At 39.8% G+C, this 19025-nt stretch overlaps 3 protein-coding genes across 4 annotated transcripts in view; 1 reads left to right on the forward strand and 2 right to left on the reverse strand.

The window, feature by feature from the left end:
• Positions 1-15451, reverse strand: part of LOC115625534 (furin-like protease 1) — a 223334-nt gene extending 207883 nt beyond the window's left edge. For both annotated transcript variants that reach the window (XM_030520611.1, XM_030520613.1), the window contains exon 1: positions 14679-15451. The gene's annotated coding sequence lies outside the window, so the exon portion shown is untranslated. The remainder of the gene's footprint in view (positions 1-14678) is intronic.
• Positions 15452-15642: 191 nt separating this feature from the next.
• Positions 15643-17843, forward strand: LOC115625136 (vacuolar protein sorting-associated protein 33B). Its single transcript, XM_030520055.1, has 2 exons — positions 15643-15831; positions 15887-17843. Exons 1-2 carry the CDS (start codon positions 15668-15670, stop codon positions 17721-17723), a joined length of 2001 nt encoding a protein of 666 aa, XP_030375915.1. The 5' UTR covers positions 15643-15667; the 3' UTR covers positions 17724-17843.
• On the reverse strand, positions 17766-18951 carry LOC115625137 (neugrin). Its single transcript, XM_030520056.1, has one exon. It carries the CDS (start codon positions 18949-18951, stop codon positions 17863-17865), a length of 1089 nt encoding a protein of 362 aa, XP_030375916.1. The 3' UTR covers positions 17766-17862.
• Between the last annotated feature and the right edge of the window lie 74 nt (positions 18952-19025).

Consider the following 19025-nt stretch of genomic DNA (forward strand, 5'->3'; position numbering starts at 1 on the left):
CAAATAAACTATGAAGAAACCCCATTTAGATAAAGACGAGAGAGTGGGGAAGAGAGGAAATGTGTTGTACTGACGGTTACACCTACGACCTACCACGACCAAGTTAATGACCGCATGAATCAATGCATATCCACAGGAAGTTCAACAAACCGAATTATATTTACCAACAAATTTTAATAAATTCAAATTCAAACATTGGCATTAAAGTAAACAATTTTGATTAAAATATGCACAATTAGGAAGTACAGACAATCAAACACAAACAACAAAACTACTCGCACACAAACACTACTGCTCTGATGGAAAACGTTTTTCATGATATTCACGTGAAATTGGTGGGGCATGGCAGCATATAGAAGCTTACATACGAGGGTGGTCTTATAAAAAATGTTTAACTTTGAGCTATTGAAGGTCAAAGTCATATAACATATTGTTAGATTGGAGATGATTTCCGGTGCGTTGGAGCCATAGTCGAGTAACATTGTTTTCATGTCGAATTGAGGTACATACCCAAGTTTTAACGTCACCTTATTTCTTGTTCTTCGTAACAAACTGAATCACCATATATTTATATGTGGGTCAAATCGGTGTGCTGACATGAATAACGATTAGAATTCCTCAATAGCTTGCTCAGATTTGTACTTGTAATTTTGTTTTATTTCTATATAGTATATGTACATACTTGTACAATGAATTTGGAGGAGGCTTCTTCGAAATTGCAACATCTATAAACCCTGAATGGATGCTCAATTTTACAAACACATTAAAATATTTAATACCTCAAACTCAATAACTAGACTCTGTCGGCAATATGGTCCGAAATATGAAAGCTACATAAACAGAACTTTGCACACTTCTCTTATATGGGCATCTCTATTTTTATAAAATTCGGTTCATCCTGAGAAAAGTTTCAGCGGAAACAAGTATAGCAGCGGGTTCAAAGAGGTGGTTCTGCTATGCGATCATTTAACGTAGGGTCGAACTTTCCCTTTGTAACACTCTTTCTTCTTTTCTTTTTGGCCAGGGCATGCTTTGTGAGTTTTAACTGATTATCCGATAAAACATAGAGATTTGTAATTTTAATCGCACTGCTAGCCACCTTTTCATCAAATCGCCCTCGCACGTACTTAAAATTCATCCCTGACTCACTGACCAGCGATCGTGAGCACGAGCAGAAGAAGATACAGAAACAGTAGCAGCAACAACCGAATACACAAATTGCTGACGCGCAACCAGAACAACAACAGTGAAAATTTGAATGGAGAGAGAAAACAATTTTCCAAATTAATACATGATTTGCATTATGTCTGGGTGCATTAACTTATAAAAAAAGAAATTATAATAAACACGAAAGTTCTCTCTGCACTTCGCTGAACTTGTAGTTTTCAAACATGCTTTGGCTTTGTCTTCATAATCACAATCATGTGTGTACTATGTGTGCGTACTCGTATGTAAGTATGTATGCTGATGCATACAAATTAATGGCACTTCAATTAGGCAGTCGAGCAACAACAAATAGTAATTTAGTAAACTTAAATTAAACGATGCAACTAGTTACTAAAATTAACAAAACCAAAAAAAAAATATGCCATAAGCGAAAAAGAACCGACAAAGTGGCAAAAGGCATGTCAACTGGGCAACAGGAACAACAACAACAGAAAAGCGGACGGGCTGCTAAGCGTTGGTGCTGTCGTCTGAGCGCAAAGTATGTGTGTGTGTGTGTGTGTGTATCGCTGACAACTCTTTCGCAGCTGCAGTCGCTGCGGGCGGCAACAAAATGTCATGAAAAACTCTGCACTGAGCGTTTTTTGGTGCTGCTGTTGCTGTAGTTGTAGATGTAGATGTAGTCGCCTCAACGACTTTCCTACTACAAGGCTTTTGTATCGTACCCATTGCGCTGTTAAAAAAGTAATTTTTTCATTAAATACAAGTCAAGTGTAGCCATCGTCGTCGGTTTTGTCGTTATTGTTGTTGTTGCTGCGGTTTTTTCTTGCCACTCTTCCTACTTCCTTCAACGTTGCAAGCACATTATCGTTTATTATTATCAACGCCCCTTAAAGTTTGTCTCAGCATGTCGCATTAATGTCAATAATGGGCGGGCCCTCTCTGTTCTTTATGACTATCAATGGCTCTTCGTGCTAAATTGCATTTCAAAACTTAATAAATTGCTTTCACAACTCTAAAATAAAATAATAAAAAATTTAAACCGAAGCTTGCAAAAAAAAAAAAGATATCGCATACTAAGCAGGTCACGGCGAGGTTGACTTGTCACATCGATTTCGTATAATTCTCTCTTTCCGAAAGGCAATTTCATGAATGTTGCTGCACATCTTGCAACAAGTATTGGAAGCTCTTCTCAAACAAATCAAAGCGCTTCGCAACACTGCAATGCGTGGGTGTGTTTCAACACCTATAAAATTGTTTAAAATGTTGTATTCTGCGTATCCGTAAGTGGAAAAAATAGATGCCACAGACCCCATTATATAAGTATATGTACAAATATGATCAACATGAGGACATGTCTGTCTTTCCGTTCCTATGAACATTGAGAGCTTTAATAGTTAACACTAAACTTGGCATGTAGACTTGCTTCACCCATACACCCATAGAAGCTTAGGTACCACAAACCTTTAAAGCCTCATTATGTTATATTGCTGGCACGGATGAAAATCACTTGAAGTAGAATTAAATACATCCATAGCATTATTAATTAACGGGACTTTTGAGTGCTCCTTCAACGTATTTATTTAAGTACAAACAAAATTGTGCGCCTGGGTTTCGGCAAATCATTTGCAGACTCATCTACATTTACTTGATTTGTTCTTACTCTTTCGCAAATTCAACTCGCAATAGTATTGTACTTGCAACATATGTACATGTGTTATTTATTTATTAGCCTTTCTGGACACAGCCATTATATCTTTGAATAGTGGCCATAATAATGTGTTCATAATGGAGAAGTACTTAAGAATGATACGCGCATAGTTGCACGCCTCTTAGCAACACATGAAAAGCTTCAGCTTATCTCAGCACCCCATTTCCATTTTCCTTTGACACACTTCAATAAATCATTTCACACGCAACTGGTACTGGTATACTCGCATAGTGAAGACTACTTGTCGGCCTCGCCAACCGACACGCGTTCGTGTTTAATGTTAATACATAGGTACGTGGAAATCTCATGGAATTTTTAGCGCTACCGACCCGCAGTCGACGCTTTCAATATACATTTTTCAACTTTATTACTTCAGTATTTATCATTGCAACAGCAATAATAGAAACAGCAACAGCAACAACACCAACATCACTAAAAACACAAAATGAAACGAAACGCACTCAGACAGCACTCAACAAATGCATACAAAATATTTTGAAAAAAACAACACAAAAACAAAACAAATGAAATAAAAAATCACAGTTCAACAGCAGCAGCGTGGAAACAGAAACTACAACCACAACAACAGCAAACCAGTCCAAGTGGTTTTCAATATTATTGCAAATGCTTTAAAGGGAGAGGGTCTCAGGGGTACGGAAGGGTGGGGGCTAAGGTTGTTTGCCCGGCTTTCTGTGGGAGATTCAACGTAACTAAAAAGTATGTACAACAAAATAAGTGTAAACAATGCACACACACACACACACACATACACTCTCACACAAACAAACGAAACAACAAACAAGTGGAAAGCTCAAATGAAAACTAAGAACAATGTCATGCAATCAACTTTAGGCCAAGTACTATGGCAATGGCAACAAACTACAACAACTATAACATATAACTGTAGCTGCAATCAGCCAGAGCAGCAGCAGCAATCTCTACAAGCTCTGCAAAAACAATAATGAACCTTTTCGTCGAGTGCTTTTGTATACATAACGTACAATTTATTGTCTATTTTTGCGCGCACACACACACAAAGGATCACACCTCCACATACATATATACATATACATCTACTGATCTTTCTTTTGCCTCTTCGCACCTTATACTTGGTTTTTCAGGTGCAAGGTGCTCCTCTGCAGATTAATGCGTTGCATGGATTTCTATTTCAACGACATCGGGTGCAATATGACATAGTCTGGGCTGTTGTGGACTAGCTGTAGATGAAATGGGAGATAGATATGGTCACTCGAATGTAAAGGCGAATGTCTTACCAAGCTAAGGTAGCTTAAGAACTACACTATAACCAAAAAAAACAAGAGAGAACGCTACAGTCGAGCAAGCCCGACAGTGTAGTACCCTGTACCCAGGTAAACTTCCGTCACTGAGTTATATGCGCCCAAAACATCAGCAAAAAGAGGAAGAAGAAGAGCGAACTTTTTGCTGCAGTTTGGGGGGGTTGTACTGGCGAGAATTTGTTTCGCTAATAACTTTTCTTAGAATTGACAGAATTGAAAAACAAAAGTAGATAATTATTTATAAATTATGTGTGCAAAGTTTTGTTTGGGTAGCATTTGAAATGTGGACGCTATTGACGAAATTCTGCAGCGGGGGAAGGGGGGAAAATTAAAAAAAATAAAATAAACTCGTCCTTACTCGGACCTAGGAGAATCTGGATGCCAACTTTGGTTATTCTAGCTTTTATAGTTTCTGAGATCCTTGCGTTCATCCAGACGGACAGACGGACGGACAGACGGACGGACAGACGGACGGACATGTCTAGATCGATTTCTCTCGTCATACTGATCAAGAATATATATACTTTATGGGGTCGGAGATGCTTCCTTCTGTATGTTACATACTTTGCACAAACCTAATATACCCTTTTTACCCTACGGGTACAGGGTATAAAAAAAAATGAAAGCACGGATAGTGCCTTCTCGGCAGCAATACAAGTAGATTTATGATGTTATTTGTTATAAATATTTGGTTAAATGTATTAATAAATTTACTTAGTTACTTATAACAATTATAGCCAATTTATTTGTCGTGGTCGGTAGGAATATAGATTAATCTAGTATTTTCCCCGCCCACTCCCATAACTCCCTTATTTCTTGGAATATTTACTTGGTAATTAATTCCCTATGTGTCCGGCATCGAGTTCCATTGTGATAGATTAATATAAGCTCTGCCCAAGCTCTGTGAGAAGTTGTTGTTGCTGCTTTGGCTCTTGTATTTAGCAACTGGGTTTTGGGAGGTAGAGTTGAATTGAATAGTTAAGCTTACCAGCTAGCCATGCAGAACTATCAACTAATGGACAAAACAGGCCTTCCAATAATGCATTCAAAATCAACAATACAATACGCAATCAGTTAGCTCCATAGAATTAAGCACAATGTGAAGTCAACGAACATACGAGTATCATTGCATTTTCCATTTCAATAAGCTTATGATTAATTAACTTTGATAAAACTGTACAGCACAATACAGTCAAACACATGTGAGATCCACACACAAGATACAATTTCTATTTGCTGCATAAAGCTATACTTATGTACCTATGTACAGCGGACAGATTTTACTTTCTCTAAAATTCAAATCCAGTTACAAGCACAGACCGCATTTTTTCTTTGCGCTCTATAAACGCGCAGCAAACTGCATTGGGACCTGAAATTTCGATGTACAAGTAGTGGCATCAGCCCAACAGATTTCGGCAAATATCTGAAACTTTTTGTTGCTCCTTCCTTGGCCTGCCATCTAATTGAAAATATGTATCTTTTGTGGTTTTTCTTTCCCATTTGTGGTTTGCCCATATTGCCTCAGATATTTTGTTGATTGAGTGCAGTAGCAATGGCAAGTAGCGGACAGATACACATACGAGACACATATATATATACATACGTTTGTATATGGGACAGTTGTTGTTATTGCATCCACATATAAATGCAACATTGCAATATTTTGCCTTGTGAAAACTTTATGAAAAATGCGCGACTGACTAACGGGTCAAGGTTGACAAGCAGAGTGCTTTTATTTATAAATACAATATGTGGCACACATTCAGACACACAGACACACACACACACACGCACTCATATATTTTGTATATATGTACTTGTAAAATGTGCGCTTAAATCACTTGCCAAAAATATACAGCAAGCAAATATTAACTATGACATTTATGACACACTTTTCTTTTAGCTGGAAAATAACACACAATTTGTGTGTGTGCGCCAGAAAGTTAAACAACGGCAACAACAACTAAAGCAAGTAGTGGAAGTACAACACCAGCACCAACACCAGCACCAACAACAACACCAACAACAAAAACAACAGCGACAATTTATTGTCACGTGCCAAAAAGTACACACAGCATAAGACTGTGTGTAACTTTTGCAAACAAGTCTGTGAGAATAAGAAAATAATGCAACAGAAGAGGCAAGAACAAAAATAGTACTGGCAACTTCTTGGCAAAGTTGGCGTCGCCGTCGCTCAACATTGGACACCCACACGGACATGCCCCAATAGTTACTTAAACTAGAACTGAACCGCTTACTTCAGGTGCTCCAACGAGGTGGTGGGGCAACTCTGGCCTTATCGCGTCGCTTCCCATCTTTTAAAATACAACTACAGTAAATTCTGGTAACAGATGGTCAGGTGCAATAAGCAATAAGAGACTTTGATGGCGAAAGATGAAGCATAGATTATAAATTAATCTGCTGTCTAGCTTGTTCAGAAACGGCAATTCCTAAATTTTTTGTATCATCTATAGCCTATTTTCCCATGGATCTCATTAGTTCCGCTGTTCTCCTTATATATCTGCGCCATGATGAGTTCATGGATCCAATGACAAGCGCCTACTTTCAGTTTTTTCAGTGGCCCGAATTCGCTAATTAGAGGAGAAATGAAAGCCTTCGTTATAGCATTTAAAACTCTAGACTCGCTGTATTGAGAAGGAGATACTACTTCCAGCACCTCCTGAAGTAACTTAAAACCCCCACTGCGAAGGGCATGTCGCTAAACGATGCAGAGATAGCCTCGTTCCTATAATCGCGACGGACCAGAGCCAATTAGTACCCTGAGGAAGGCGCCCTAGTGACCTGCCACTATAGAGAACTATCTCTATCTCTGCGACTTCGATCAGCAGGTTAATAGGACTGCCTATTGACTGCATTATTAACTGCCGTTCTTGGGCGGCCACATTGAAAGCAAACATCATGCTTCCTATTTATAGATAATAATTATATCGATTTAAAGTACATATAATCATTTATATTTTGCTGCAATTTTTTTCCGTCCGAAACTAAAAATACATGTTCTATAAAAAATAAATTGTTATACCATATACTACTTGTACTAACACTTTCGAAGCGAGCTGTTTTTGCAAACATTCTAGAATTCTATAGCTAATTGACCAAAGTGACAAACAAATTTTACTGCATATTGTTTTCAATTTTGATTACACTTGCTTATCAATATTTGCAAGCTGAAAAGTTCCGAAAAGAAGAAATCGTTAGTTCGAGTTGCAAAGGGCTTCGAGAGCCACAGGGCATCAACAAAGAAAAGGCCATAAATTTTGTGATTTCACATAAATTTTCGTTAGCTTTTCTTGTTGTCATCACCCCCAACCGTGCCATTACTTTCTGCATTGTTCATATTTGCATATCAAAGCATGTGTTCAAATTCACAAGCTTTATTCATATTTTGTGCAACATTTCTTCGATGTTTGCATTTTTTGGATTTCTCCATGTAGTAGGTTTGTGTCTGTCTGATGGCCGGAATAAAAATTAGTTTTTTGATTTTTACTCGTTATTTGATGTTATTTATGTATTTATTTATAACTTGTCAACTTGTTAGGTGCTCATAGCTAGCTGCATATATGTACATAGATATAGTATATTGCACGACTTTTTTCACTTTACGCGTAACAGCAGACATTGCTTGGCCGGAAGGGCTTCACGGTTTCTCTTTTGTATTTGTTCTACCTTAGAAAAGTGTGTTGGATCAACAAGGTGAGACTTATTGATCTAGACATGTCTATCTCATCCAAAAGTTACAGTTTGGAACTACCACAACATTTTAAAGTCTAAAGTTGGGTAAGACAATAGCTAGGGAAGGGAATTTAAAACACAACCATGATTCAATCAATCAGTAAAAATATAATTAATAAGCTTCTGAACACATAGTTTCTCTCTGTCATTGTCACGATCTACCCAATTAAATAAAAACACTCAGCATGTTTCACATCCTCCCTGTCGTTGTCCCCCCTCTCCCAAGATTCTTTTTCAAACTGCCGCCGGCAATTGTAACCCACGCGTCACGTGTGTGGCGTTTGAAAAGCGCTCTGGAAAACTTTAGAAAATCAACAACAACAATGAGAACGACGGCAATGGAGAACGCAATAAAATGCTTGTGTAAGAAATCGAAGCGCGCCTCAATTCAGGCGTAGAAAGCAGCGCAAAATCTGCAATATCCGGTAATTTGGATTAACAAAAGAATGAAGTCGGCCACAGAGCATGGAAGACGGCCGAAGCAAAAGACAAAAGGCCAAAGAAATTGCGCTGAGTCAAAGTGCAAAGAAAGATGGCAGTTTACTTCACTTGAGTTCAGCCGAGTTTAGTTGACTGGAGAATCTTGGGCAATTGTGCTTGCGGGGCTACACTTTCACAAGCGATGCGAGCAACAATAGCAACATCAACTAATGCCGGCTAACTAACTAGTTAGTTCCGTTTTTTTTTCTCTCTCTCTCTGTTTTTTGGAGCGACAACAGCGCGAGACAGCAACGCTCCACAAACAATGGCTGACAGCTGCTGGGCCCCTCTCTTTTCCAACGTTCTGCTATTGCTGACGCTTTTCCGGCTCTTGCTATGCGACGCACGTCGCCATCATCGTATTTCTCATCGTCGTCGCTGCTCAAAAGAAAGCCGACACACAAGTTTAGATTGCTGAAAATTTTGTAATTTGCCGGCTGGTCTGACCTGACCTGACAGAGACGTTCATGACGTAGTCAGTGCTGACTTTGTTTGTCAATGGCGCGCGCTATTGAAATGTCTACCTATATGTTGTTGTTGTTATTGCTGTTGTTCCTCTTTTAGGGCGTTAGGGGAAATACCTGTGTGGGTTGTGTGGATTGTACACCCATGTATAGTACGAGTTTCTGGCAGACAGATGGAAACACAGACCGAAGCGTCCCAACAGCAGACGTGACAAGATTCACTTCGAAATGGCATCGCTCCTAAATGAATTGCGTGAAGGTTAAGAGCCTGTTTTTCCCAAACGCCTAAACTAGTTAACTTGATAGCTTAGCAGCTGTAGCCTGTAGCTGTTTTGCATAAAAATGTTGTAAGCGTATTTCATTTAAAATTTTTGATTTAGGCAACACAAAATGGAGAGAGTGGAGAGAGTAGGAGAGGGAGAGAGCATTGCATTTGCGAAAATATGCCAGCTCATGGGCTCATTTATCTCTATATACTATTCGTATATATTTATTATTTACTTAGTGGTGCGCAGTACTTGTTTTTGTTGTTGGACACGCGCCAAAACAGCGCCCCTGGCCAACACACAAACACACAGAGACAGGCGCACTCACACTTGCATTGTCATTCAGTCAGTCAGTCAGTCAATCAGCCAGGCAGACAGTGAGTCAGTCAGAGCTTGCCAGAAATGCAGCTCGGGCCTCTGCTTTATTTTTGGAGAATGCGCATCCCATGCGAACGTCGAGGCCAGTGAGTCACCACCTCATTGTTTTGCAGAGACTTGCGGATTCATTGTAATCTAGAATTTTGACCACCTCATCCCGCCGCCTATCTAACAAATGCAGCAAATTATTTCATTTAAACATATGGTTATCCCATTTTAAAAAGATTTGGCTTTTGTAAAAAAACGGAACGTATAATTTAAGAAAATTAATCGATAGTTCCTATGATATCTACATATATGACACGTTCCACCTTCTCTGCTTGTTTCATTATGTTTCATTATGCTATATCAGTACCGGTAGACTGTGAAGCTCCACCTTAGACAGGCTGTAATAGGGTTCCATTACCTTTGAACAGACCCCCTTTTGCAGCTTAAAACAGGTATTCCATCTCCTAATAATAATAAAAAACACACCATATACAACTTGGTTCACTTACTTAGCTTCAAACATTAGAAATTGCCTTATCAATCAAGTTTCTTAAGTAACTTTTATTTTTGCTTTGCTGAGTTTTTTTGAGTATCTTTGAAGACTTCTGAAAAAAATAATTATAATAAATATAATTGGCTTAAATCATAAGGTTTTCTAAATTCTTTGTTTTGGCCGTTCATACGCTGCGACGGACAGATAGCCGAACACAGATATCGATATTGATTGGACTTGCCTTTCTTACAGTTCGTTCGAAGGCTAACCAATCAGTCCTGCATTGGTTAGCATGGCGCTTATAAACCTTAACGCAGTAAATCAGTTTTACGATTTGTTGTATCTTTGCTTTTCATCTTCAAAATTCTGTCTGAAAATTCTTTTCATTCCTGCAGCATCAACATAGCTGTACATATGTATGTACATCCGGAGCATGGTATATTTGTAAAATTTTCTCATAATAATAAACATGACTTATGGCGGCAACATAAATTAAGCGCCAAATGAAAGATGAGTTAGTTGCTTGGCAGCACGCAACACAAAAGTCTTCGAGAGACTTTGGCCAACAGCTAAAAGATAAGATACAACATACATTCGTACATAGACAGATAAACAGAGAACTTTTGAGGCAGCTGGGGGGTTATGCAAAAGTGAAATGCGTAATGAATGAAAGGGGCTTAAAGAGGCAACTTTATGAGAAACACTCTCGCACACATTCCAAACAACAGAGCTAAGTACATTGACTTGAGAGAATTAATCGTGATGTGCGGTAGCTTTCGCGGTTGCCAAAGCGACCAATTGAGTGGAGAGTCAAGGGAGCCCAAGCCATTGAGCACGTGTATATATGTACGCACATTCACTTATATCTATATACATTCATACAAGTAAGTACATATGTACACATAAATCATGTCCAATTATAAACATATTAAACACATTGTGCCTCTGTCTCTGTCTCTGTCTGTGTCTATGGATGTGTCTGTGTCTGTGTGACAGTGATGAGAAGCAGAAATGTTAAACTTATACGAAAATAGCTGAGGGTATGTGCGAAAAGGCGCCCACAGTTGGAAGGAAAACCACTAAATAAATTTAGATAAAAATTCAACAAATGCAAAGGCAAACATTTGCTAAATGCGGCACAATACAGACATATTGTGTGCTCATACATACTTACATACATATACATGTGTATATAACTAGTATGTTTCTATAACAATACTAATTGAGTTTGATATGCGCAGATGGTAATAGACTCGGATAAAAGGCATACAAAGTTCACACGCCCTCCGCCACCATCACCTTTGTCTGCCAAAGGCTGGAAATTCGCTTCAAATTTTTTCTGGCTCTCGTTTTGGCATTTTGTGCAAAAGTTTTGTTTATCATCACAACAATAGCAACAAAAGAGAAAACAAATTGTTTATTTTTAGCTTTGCGTCGGTAGGCAGAAGTTCTAGACTATTTCTTAAGCATTTAACCAAATCAAATACAAGAGTTAGTTAGATATACATAAGTTAGATTTCAGTATTTATTTATTAAATAAATCATATGGAATACTGTTGACGCATTTAAAGAAAAGACATCGAAAGATGTAAAACTATATGAACAAATGTTTGATGAATAGGAATGCCAAAGTTTATATAATCAAATTGAAACGGTGATTTTTTAGTGAAATTAAGGTTGGGAAACGTAAATAAAATTAATTATGGGAGAACCACGCAGTAGAAAGTATTTGTATACACTACGAGTAGCTAACACTATGCAGCACCCATTTAAAATATGTGATGATTCATTTCGACTAGGAAAATTTGTCTGAAGGTACTAAAGGTTGCCCCGTCCTTTATGAATTTCACTATCCACCAACCATGTTCTAATGTTCGAAAGCTGTTAGATATCTTAAACTTAAATTTAAACTTGACCGACTCACTGATGTACAAATTAACTTGAAGTTCCATAATTAATGTGTAAGTTCCTTTTTCACTCGCTTATTATTCACATCCAATTCACCAAAGTCCTAACTGAAGCTATAGTATCTATATCCCAGTAAAATCATCTAACGTGTGGGCGAAAGCTAGAGAGACATCAAGATTCGTATGCTGATAGCAGAAAAAAGAACCAATTAATTTTTCTTAGAGCGCACCTTCACAAATGCATGAAGATTTTGAAGATGCTAAATATAAAAAGATACTAAACACACATCTTATAGTAAATAAATAAACATCTATAAGTAAATATCTTAAACTATCCAAAAACACTTCAAAATGTTTAGTTCTAATTAAACAGTTATTATCAGAAGAAATAAATAAACTCCTGAGATTTCGGATGTAATTGTTTTTGAAATCTAAAAAAAAACCGTCGCTGCCACAGAACTTTGAAAGATTTCATTTATTTGAACTTCCCCCTTTTTTCCTTTTCGCAATTTTAGTAAATTAGCTACACAACTTAAAATATTATTAAAGAGTTTGATAATTAAACACCAACATAATATTTAAAGTTATTTTCCGTCAAGCTATGCAATTCACATTCACAATGTGATGTTCGAAATATATCATTTTCTATTTGGGCCCAGTGGGCCTCTCTATTATTCAGTTGTTTTGGATGCTGTGTGTGAATGCTACTGTTTTAACAAGAGATTAAGTAATTTGGTAATTTAATGATATTTACAGAGGATATACAAAATATTTTTGATGCGATTGTTCAGAAAAACCGTAAGGTTTATAACACATTGTTTTTTTGTATGTGAATAAATGTCTTTGTTAGTGTTATTAAACAAATCTTTTTTTTAAGGCGAAACTTGGGCGGAAGAGATTTTTGTGGCACCCCTGTAAAACCTTTACCAGAAAGCAACTTATATACACTTCTAAATGTACGAGTACCTCTGCTTCAGGTATGTATGTTCATACAAAGACTTTTTAAAACCCTGATTATATTTCTCTCACACCTATACAATTTTATTTTGTGATCTTTTTTGAAAATGTGTCCTCAAGAGAACAACCATAAAATTTTAAAAGTAAAGAACAATTTGATGTTAGATTTTAAAATAATGTGTACTATGTATATCATATAACAATGGTTTTTAGCAATGTAATGACAGATAGAGGGGCGGATAGATGGTTAATTTAATGTTCTAAAGAGCAAGTGTAATGGGGGAAGTTTCCTCAGTCTTCTGATCGTGGTAGTGTTGTCTAAAAGATTTATGGCTAGGTCCAATTGGATGTTTGACAAATGATCTGCCTGCTGGAGAGGCAAAGAGATTGTAAGCAAATGATGATCGTTTGAAAAAATATGTTACATGGTCTTGGGATCTAAGAACGAAACAATCACAGGTTATAACAGAGGTGTTCAAGCAAATTGAATGCGATTCGTACTTTTAAAAAAATTTTAATTAAAATTGGAATATAAATTAAATAAATTGCACCTTTCATTCGACACAGAATCGAGATAAACAAGATTTTTCATTCCCCCTGAATACTTACAAACAAGTTCTTTGAACTCGCTTAAAATTATCCAAGTAAGAATACGTTAAATAAAAAAACACCACACAAAGCCCATGAGCTTTCAAACCCGTTAACAAAGTTTAAAAGCCTTGACAACAACTAAAAAAACAATAAAAATTTGCGACAGCAGCTTCGTATTCGATTAATTAATTAAGTAAAAATCGTCACAAAATTATCTTTTAACAGCTGCAAGAACCGCTTCGGGAACAACCTGCAAGAAAATGTTGATGGAAGAGAAAGAAATCAAACAAATACTAATTAGGGAAAAGCGAAGAAGGCCTAAAATAAAAATCGGAGTGATACGCACACAAACAGAAGCACTGAGAGGAAATCTAAAAGTAAACTACGCACACAACTACCTGTACAACTCGTTGGAGTTTTTGTTGTTGTTGTTGGTGGTGGTGGTGGTGGTGCTGCTGCTGCTGCCGTGGTGTTGTTGTGATTGTCTCTGAAAACCGGTATGAGAAGCAAACAAACAAACAAACAAACGGCAGAAAAGTATGTGAAGCGCAGTGAGAAGACAACAGGAACAACAACAGCAAGCCTTCTACATACCACATACGAAATAATGTACTATATATGTATGTATGCATATGTACATGTATGTAGCTGCATAATGAAATGGCGCGCCGCATGCCAAAAGCAACAACAGCAACTGCAGCGGCAGCGGCAGCAGCAGAATCACGCAGGCAATGATAATGATGAGCCAAGGGGGCGAAAACAACAACAAAAAATGCAACAATGTGCAAGCAAAAGAAAAACATGCTGACAGGTTCAAGCAACGGCAAACGGCGAATGCCTAACGATGACGTCGAGACAACGAAGACGGTGACGGCAACGGCGACGGCAACGACGACGCAAAATGAAAATAAAACAGACCTGACTGGGCGACAACACTTGAGTTGTTGCATGCAACAAGCGGCTCCCACTCACTCTCTCAGTGCAGGGAATGGGAGATTCGAAATGAATAATACGCAAATGAAATGGCTTTTTTACTTAAGTATTTTTACTCATTAGCGAAAATATTTGATGCATTTCAACGGCCGCATTTCAAATGGAAGTGTCTGTGTGTGTGCCAAATATTTGGTGAAAAAGTAAAAGTGCAAACAGGGCGAGAGCACTTTCTGCTTCTGCCGAGCTGTTGTTGTTTTCAAATACCAATATCCAATATTTCAAAATACTCACTCACCTTGTGGCTAACTGTGAATAGCGATACGTCTGCGCTTTTTTACTTTATTGTTTGTAAATTTGCCGCATTGATTTCTTTTTTTTATTTGTTTACGTATTTGGTTTTGGTAATCTTCGCTTATTATTGTTGCTTGAGCTGGCTGGCCAATGAGAGAATTATTTAATTTATTTTATAGAATTTCAAAAGAACGAACAGTCTAACATAAAAACATGCACACACACACACGCACGCACGCACGCACACATAAACATAAACTTAAGTACAATGGGACGTTCACAATCGCAACCAAACAAACGAACGCATCCGCAGAATGGGCGGCATTAAACACTTGTACACTTTTTACTTTTATTACAGCTGCTTGTGCCTGTTTTGTTTTACTGCGTGGGGTTGTGGATTTTCACAGATTTTCATGCTAAGCGCCGAGCGCTTTGGAATTTTTTCGCGGATTTTTTAATATTTGTTGTCGTAACGTAGACACGTTCTCCTGTATATTATGAAAATTATGCGGTGCGCTCTCTATTTCAAGGTGGACGTAGACGTACATATACGAACTAGTCGTTGTTGTGGTTTTGTGTCGTCTCGCAATTATACTTTTACCGAATTGAACTTAAAAGCATTTAATTTCCCAATTGATTTGCATATATTAAGAAACGCGCACACTCATGCACACACATACAGATAAAAGTAGACAACGTTGATATTGATGATGACGACGACAGAGACAGCGACGCGTGCAAAAAATATGTTGTAAATAATAACAGAAACACGACGATTCGCAAAAATTCTTGCGTGCAAACACACTCCAAACTTTGCACAACCAGTCGCGGCGAACTACGGCGAGTAACTGAAACTCAGCTGGCGCTGCTGCTGCCCATCAGGAATTGAACGACTGGTCAGTCCTGCCAACCTGCTTTGCATTCACCATTTCAGTATTTTCTGCTGAGTGGCACAGCTGATTTTGTTTATTGTGGATTGTGGGCGAGGAAGGAATGGATTTGACATTAACGCTGGATAAGAAGCTGCAGGGTTTCCAATTAATTGCGCAAGAAAAGCTGCAGGCCATACTATGCTCCATACCGGGAAAGAAGGAGCTCATTCTTGAGCCGGCGCTAATAAAACCGCTTGAACACGTATGCACAGCATCCTGGTTAAAGTGAGTATATCTGCATCCCCGTATTCTTCATGTATTATAAAAGGGTGTGTTACAGATTAAAGGGCATTCAGCGCATCTATAAGCACGATGCCAAGCAGTGCATCCCACGAGTCGATGACCAAGTGCACATCTATATGATTCGCAGCACACTGAGCACGTTTCAAGCGCTGCTCAGCCAACTGCAGGCCACGGCCACGCCCACTGATGTGGCATCAGATGTGCTGAAAATGTACGGAAGAAATGATGCTGAAACATCAATTCAAGTAACAGCGTACCACATTATCTGCGTGCCCAGCTGCTATGCATATTTTCAAACGTTACTGGAACAGTCTGGACTTTGGGGCTTAGTACAACTGCATCATTACAACTGGGATTTCATATATCTGGACCAGGGCGTGCTAAGCATGGAGCTGCCCAATGTCTTCGAGTGCTTGTACCTGCAACAGAATACCTCACCGCTGCCTGCCCTGGCGCAGAGCCTTCGCATTCTTCAAATCCTTTGTGGTCGTCCGGAACTTGTGGTCACCTTTGGCAACCACTCGACACAGCTGCTTAAAATGCTACAGACACTGGGCGATTGGCCAAGTCCCGCAAAATCAGAAATTGGCGCCATAATAATTGTGGATCGGGACAAGGATTATGCCTCCAGTTTATTAACGCCCGCCATCTACTCCGGCCTGCTCTTGGAGGTGTTTCAACAACGGGCCGGCGAAATTATCATCGATAATACAACGAATAAAATACGAAGTCAAAAGCTGCAGGTGCTAGATCTCAAAACCGAATCAACTGGATCCACTGCAGCACCGGCCAAGGCAAGCAGCATACGTATGAATTCCGCCTGTGATGAAATCTACGGGGACAATAGATATAAGCACTTCTCCCAGGCCAGCAGCTTGGTCCGGGCGCAAGCCAAAGCCCTGGGCCTGGAGGTGCAAAAGCTTAGTGACATGAAGCTGGACGAAATGCACGACTATGTGGCCCGCAAGCTGCCCAAAATAACCGAAATGAAGGCTAAGGTGCTGCGCCACTTGAATGCAAGCGAAATTGTAATCGAAATGCTCGCAGGCAATTTTCGCAAGGTGCAATCTTTAGAGGAGGACATTCTGAACAATGTGTCGCGCAAGCGGCTGCTATCCGAAATAGATGAGCTGTTGATCACGGATGGACAACGATTTAACACATTGCGCCTACTATGCCTGCTGCATTTATGCGCCGGCATTCTTCCAGAAGAGCTGCAAACATTTGCCCGAAACTATTGCAATCTCTTTGGCCACCAGGAGTTGGTTGTGTTCCAGCAACTGGCACAGGCTGGGCTGCTGCCTCCGCTTCTGCCAGATAAGGATAAAGGGCAGAGGGCGCCCACCAAGCTGCTGTCCAATCTGCCACTGCCCAAATTTAAGCAGACCGAGTTCCAAGCAAACGCCAATCGTCTCAAATTGTTGGTGTCCTGTGCTGATGGTGATATTGATGGTGCCGATGGGCACGCAGAAAGCAAACAAGCTTCACAGCAGGCATGCCCCAGCTTCGTCTTCAATGGCACTTACATCCCGCTAGTGGCCCAGTTCTGCTCCATTCTCCTAAAGTCAAACAGCGCCGATGAGCTTGCCAACAAGCTATCGATGGTGGAGGGCGTGCAGCTCCATCTAAACAAATCTCCGCCCCTAACACCGAAGGCCTATGCCACGCAATTTAAGTCCCACAGCTGCAAATCTCAAACGGATCTTTTGCCGTTGCGCCTGCGTAATTTATTTGTTTTCGTCGTTGGCGGCTCGACCTATGCCGAAGTTGGCGCCTGTGATTTCGTATCAAAGCTAATGGGTGCACAGATCACTGTGGCCTCCGATACTCTTTTTGCAGGCAGTGATCTAATCGCAAACGCCTTTCCTAAATGAATCGGCGAAAAAACAGGGATTGCACAAAATGACATTTTCATGTAGCTCTTAGTTTTTTGGATGCGTGTATTTTGTAATGCGTATTTTTTATCTTTTGCTAATAAAAGGCTTAAAGTACAATGCGATTCTTGTTGTTGTTTCAGGTGAAAGGATTGCTGCCGGTCATGCCGGGCACTCTGTATAGGAATTCGCCATCGTCGTCGTAATATGCATCCTTCACGCGATAGGTGGCACCATTACGATGTAACTTCCTGGGTATAACAATACGATCCTTTATACGGCTTATCTCGTACCGTTGCTGATCTGCTGCACTGATCGCAATCTCTGTGGTCTGGAACTTGTCAACAAAGCTGGGTAATTTGCCGGTGCCACTGGGGTTTTTTAACGTTTGGGCCGCCTGCTCTGTGATGTCAATTTGGTTTATGTGTGGGACGAGGTCCTTAAGCTCTTGTAGTCGCATATTTTTCCTAATGCGCACCTTGTCTAGCAAATAGGTTTCTTCTTCAGCTGCAGATGGAGGCACAGGCGATGATGGGGCACCCGATGTCAACTGCGGTGCTGGACTGGTAGTAAACGAATCTTGCTTGCCACCGCTGACTAGCGCACGAAACTCATTTGTTTGTGGCATGGGGAGCTCCGGACGTGTGGGCCACTGTTTCGGTGACATTTGTTTCAGGTCCGCCCATTTGCGAGCGCCAAACTTTCGCAGATGTTCCATTAAAGCTGGCGGTATGTTTACGTCACATTTTCCCGCCCGCATATCCGCCCAATTCCGTATAACGGATTCGTCGTGGGCCCGTATCCTTTGAAAATTCTGTGGTCGCCACTTGGCGCGCAGCACTTTTTTCACAATTTCCGGTGTCGCTGGAAAACTCTCGGCCAGGCGCTCCACGCTCCATTCCTCGGGATCGCGCTCGTGCAGCAGACGCATTTGTTCCTTCTCCGCGTGCAGCAGCAAATTAGGCAGCTTGGCATCGCGAAAGTATTTGTGTTTAATCATAAACTGACGCACCCGATCACGTTCACTTCGCAGTTGCGCCTCATGCTGACGATGGCTTTGATTGACGGACATAAAGTCAGACTCAAACTCGCCGTAATCTTCAGTGGCGTCCTCGGGCTCTACCTGTTGCAATTGGTAGCCAATGCCAGGATTGGCTTTTCGTGGTACTCGAGCACGCATGCATGTGTGAAGGATATGCAGCGTGCGTTTTATGGCAATTACGGACATTTTTCTGTTGCTCTGCCAATTACATATGAGCGCATATTTTAATCAGCTGCTTAACAACATCATTACCAACACTA

Source organism: Scaptodrosophila lebanonensis, unplaced genomic scaffold (assembly GCF_003285725.1).
Source record: "Scaptodrosophila lebanonensis strain 11010-0011.00,11010-0021.00 unplaced genomic scaffold, SlebRS2 tig00000072-arrow-pilon, whole genome shotgun sequence".
Taxonomy (NCBI): Eukaryota; Metazoa; Arthropoda; class Insecta; order Diptera; family Drosophilidae; genus Scaptodrosophila; species Scaptodrosophila lebanonensis.

Excerpts from the sequence above, each read along its gene's own strand:
- LOC115625137 (XM_030520056.1), bottom strand. The coding sequence starts at position 18,951 with ATGTCCGTAATTGCCATAAAACGCACGCTGCATATCCTTCACACATGC.
- LOC115625136 (XM_030520055.1), top strand. The coding sequence starts at position 15,668 with ATGGATTTGACATTAACGCTGGATAAGAAGCTGCAGGGTTTCCAATTA. Across the intron at positions 15,832-15,886 it reads TGCACAGCATCCTGGTTAAA|ATTAAAGGGCATTCAGCGCA; the intron begins GTGAGTATATCT and ends GGTGTGTTACAG.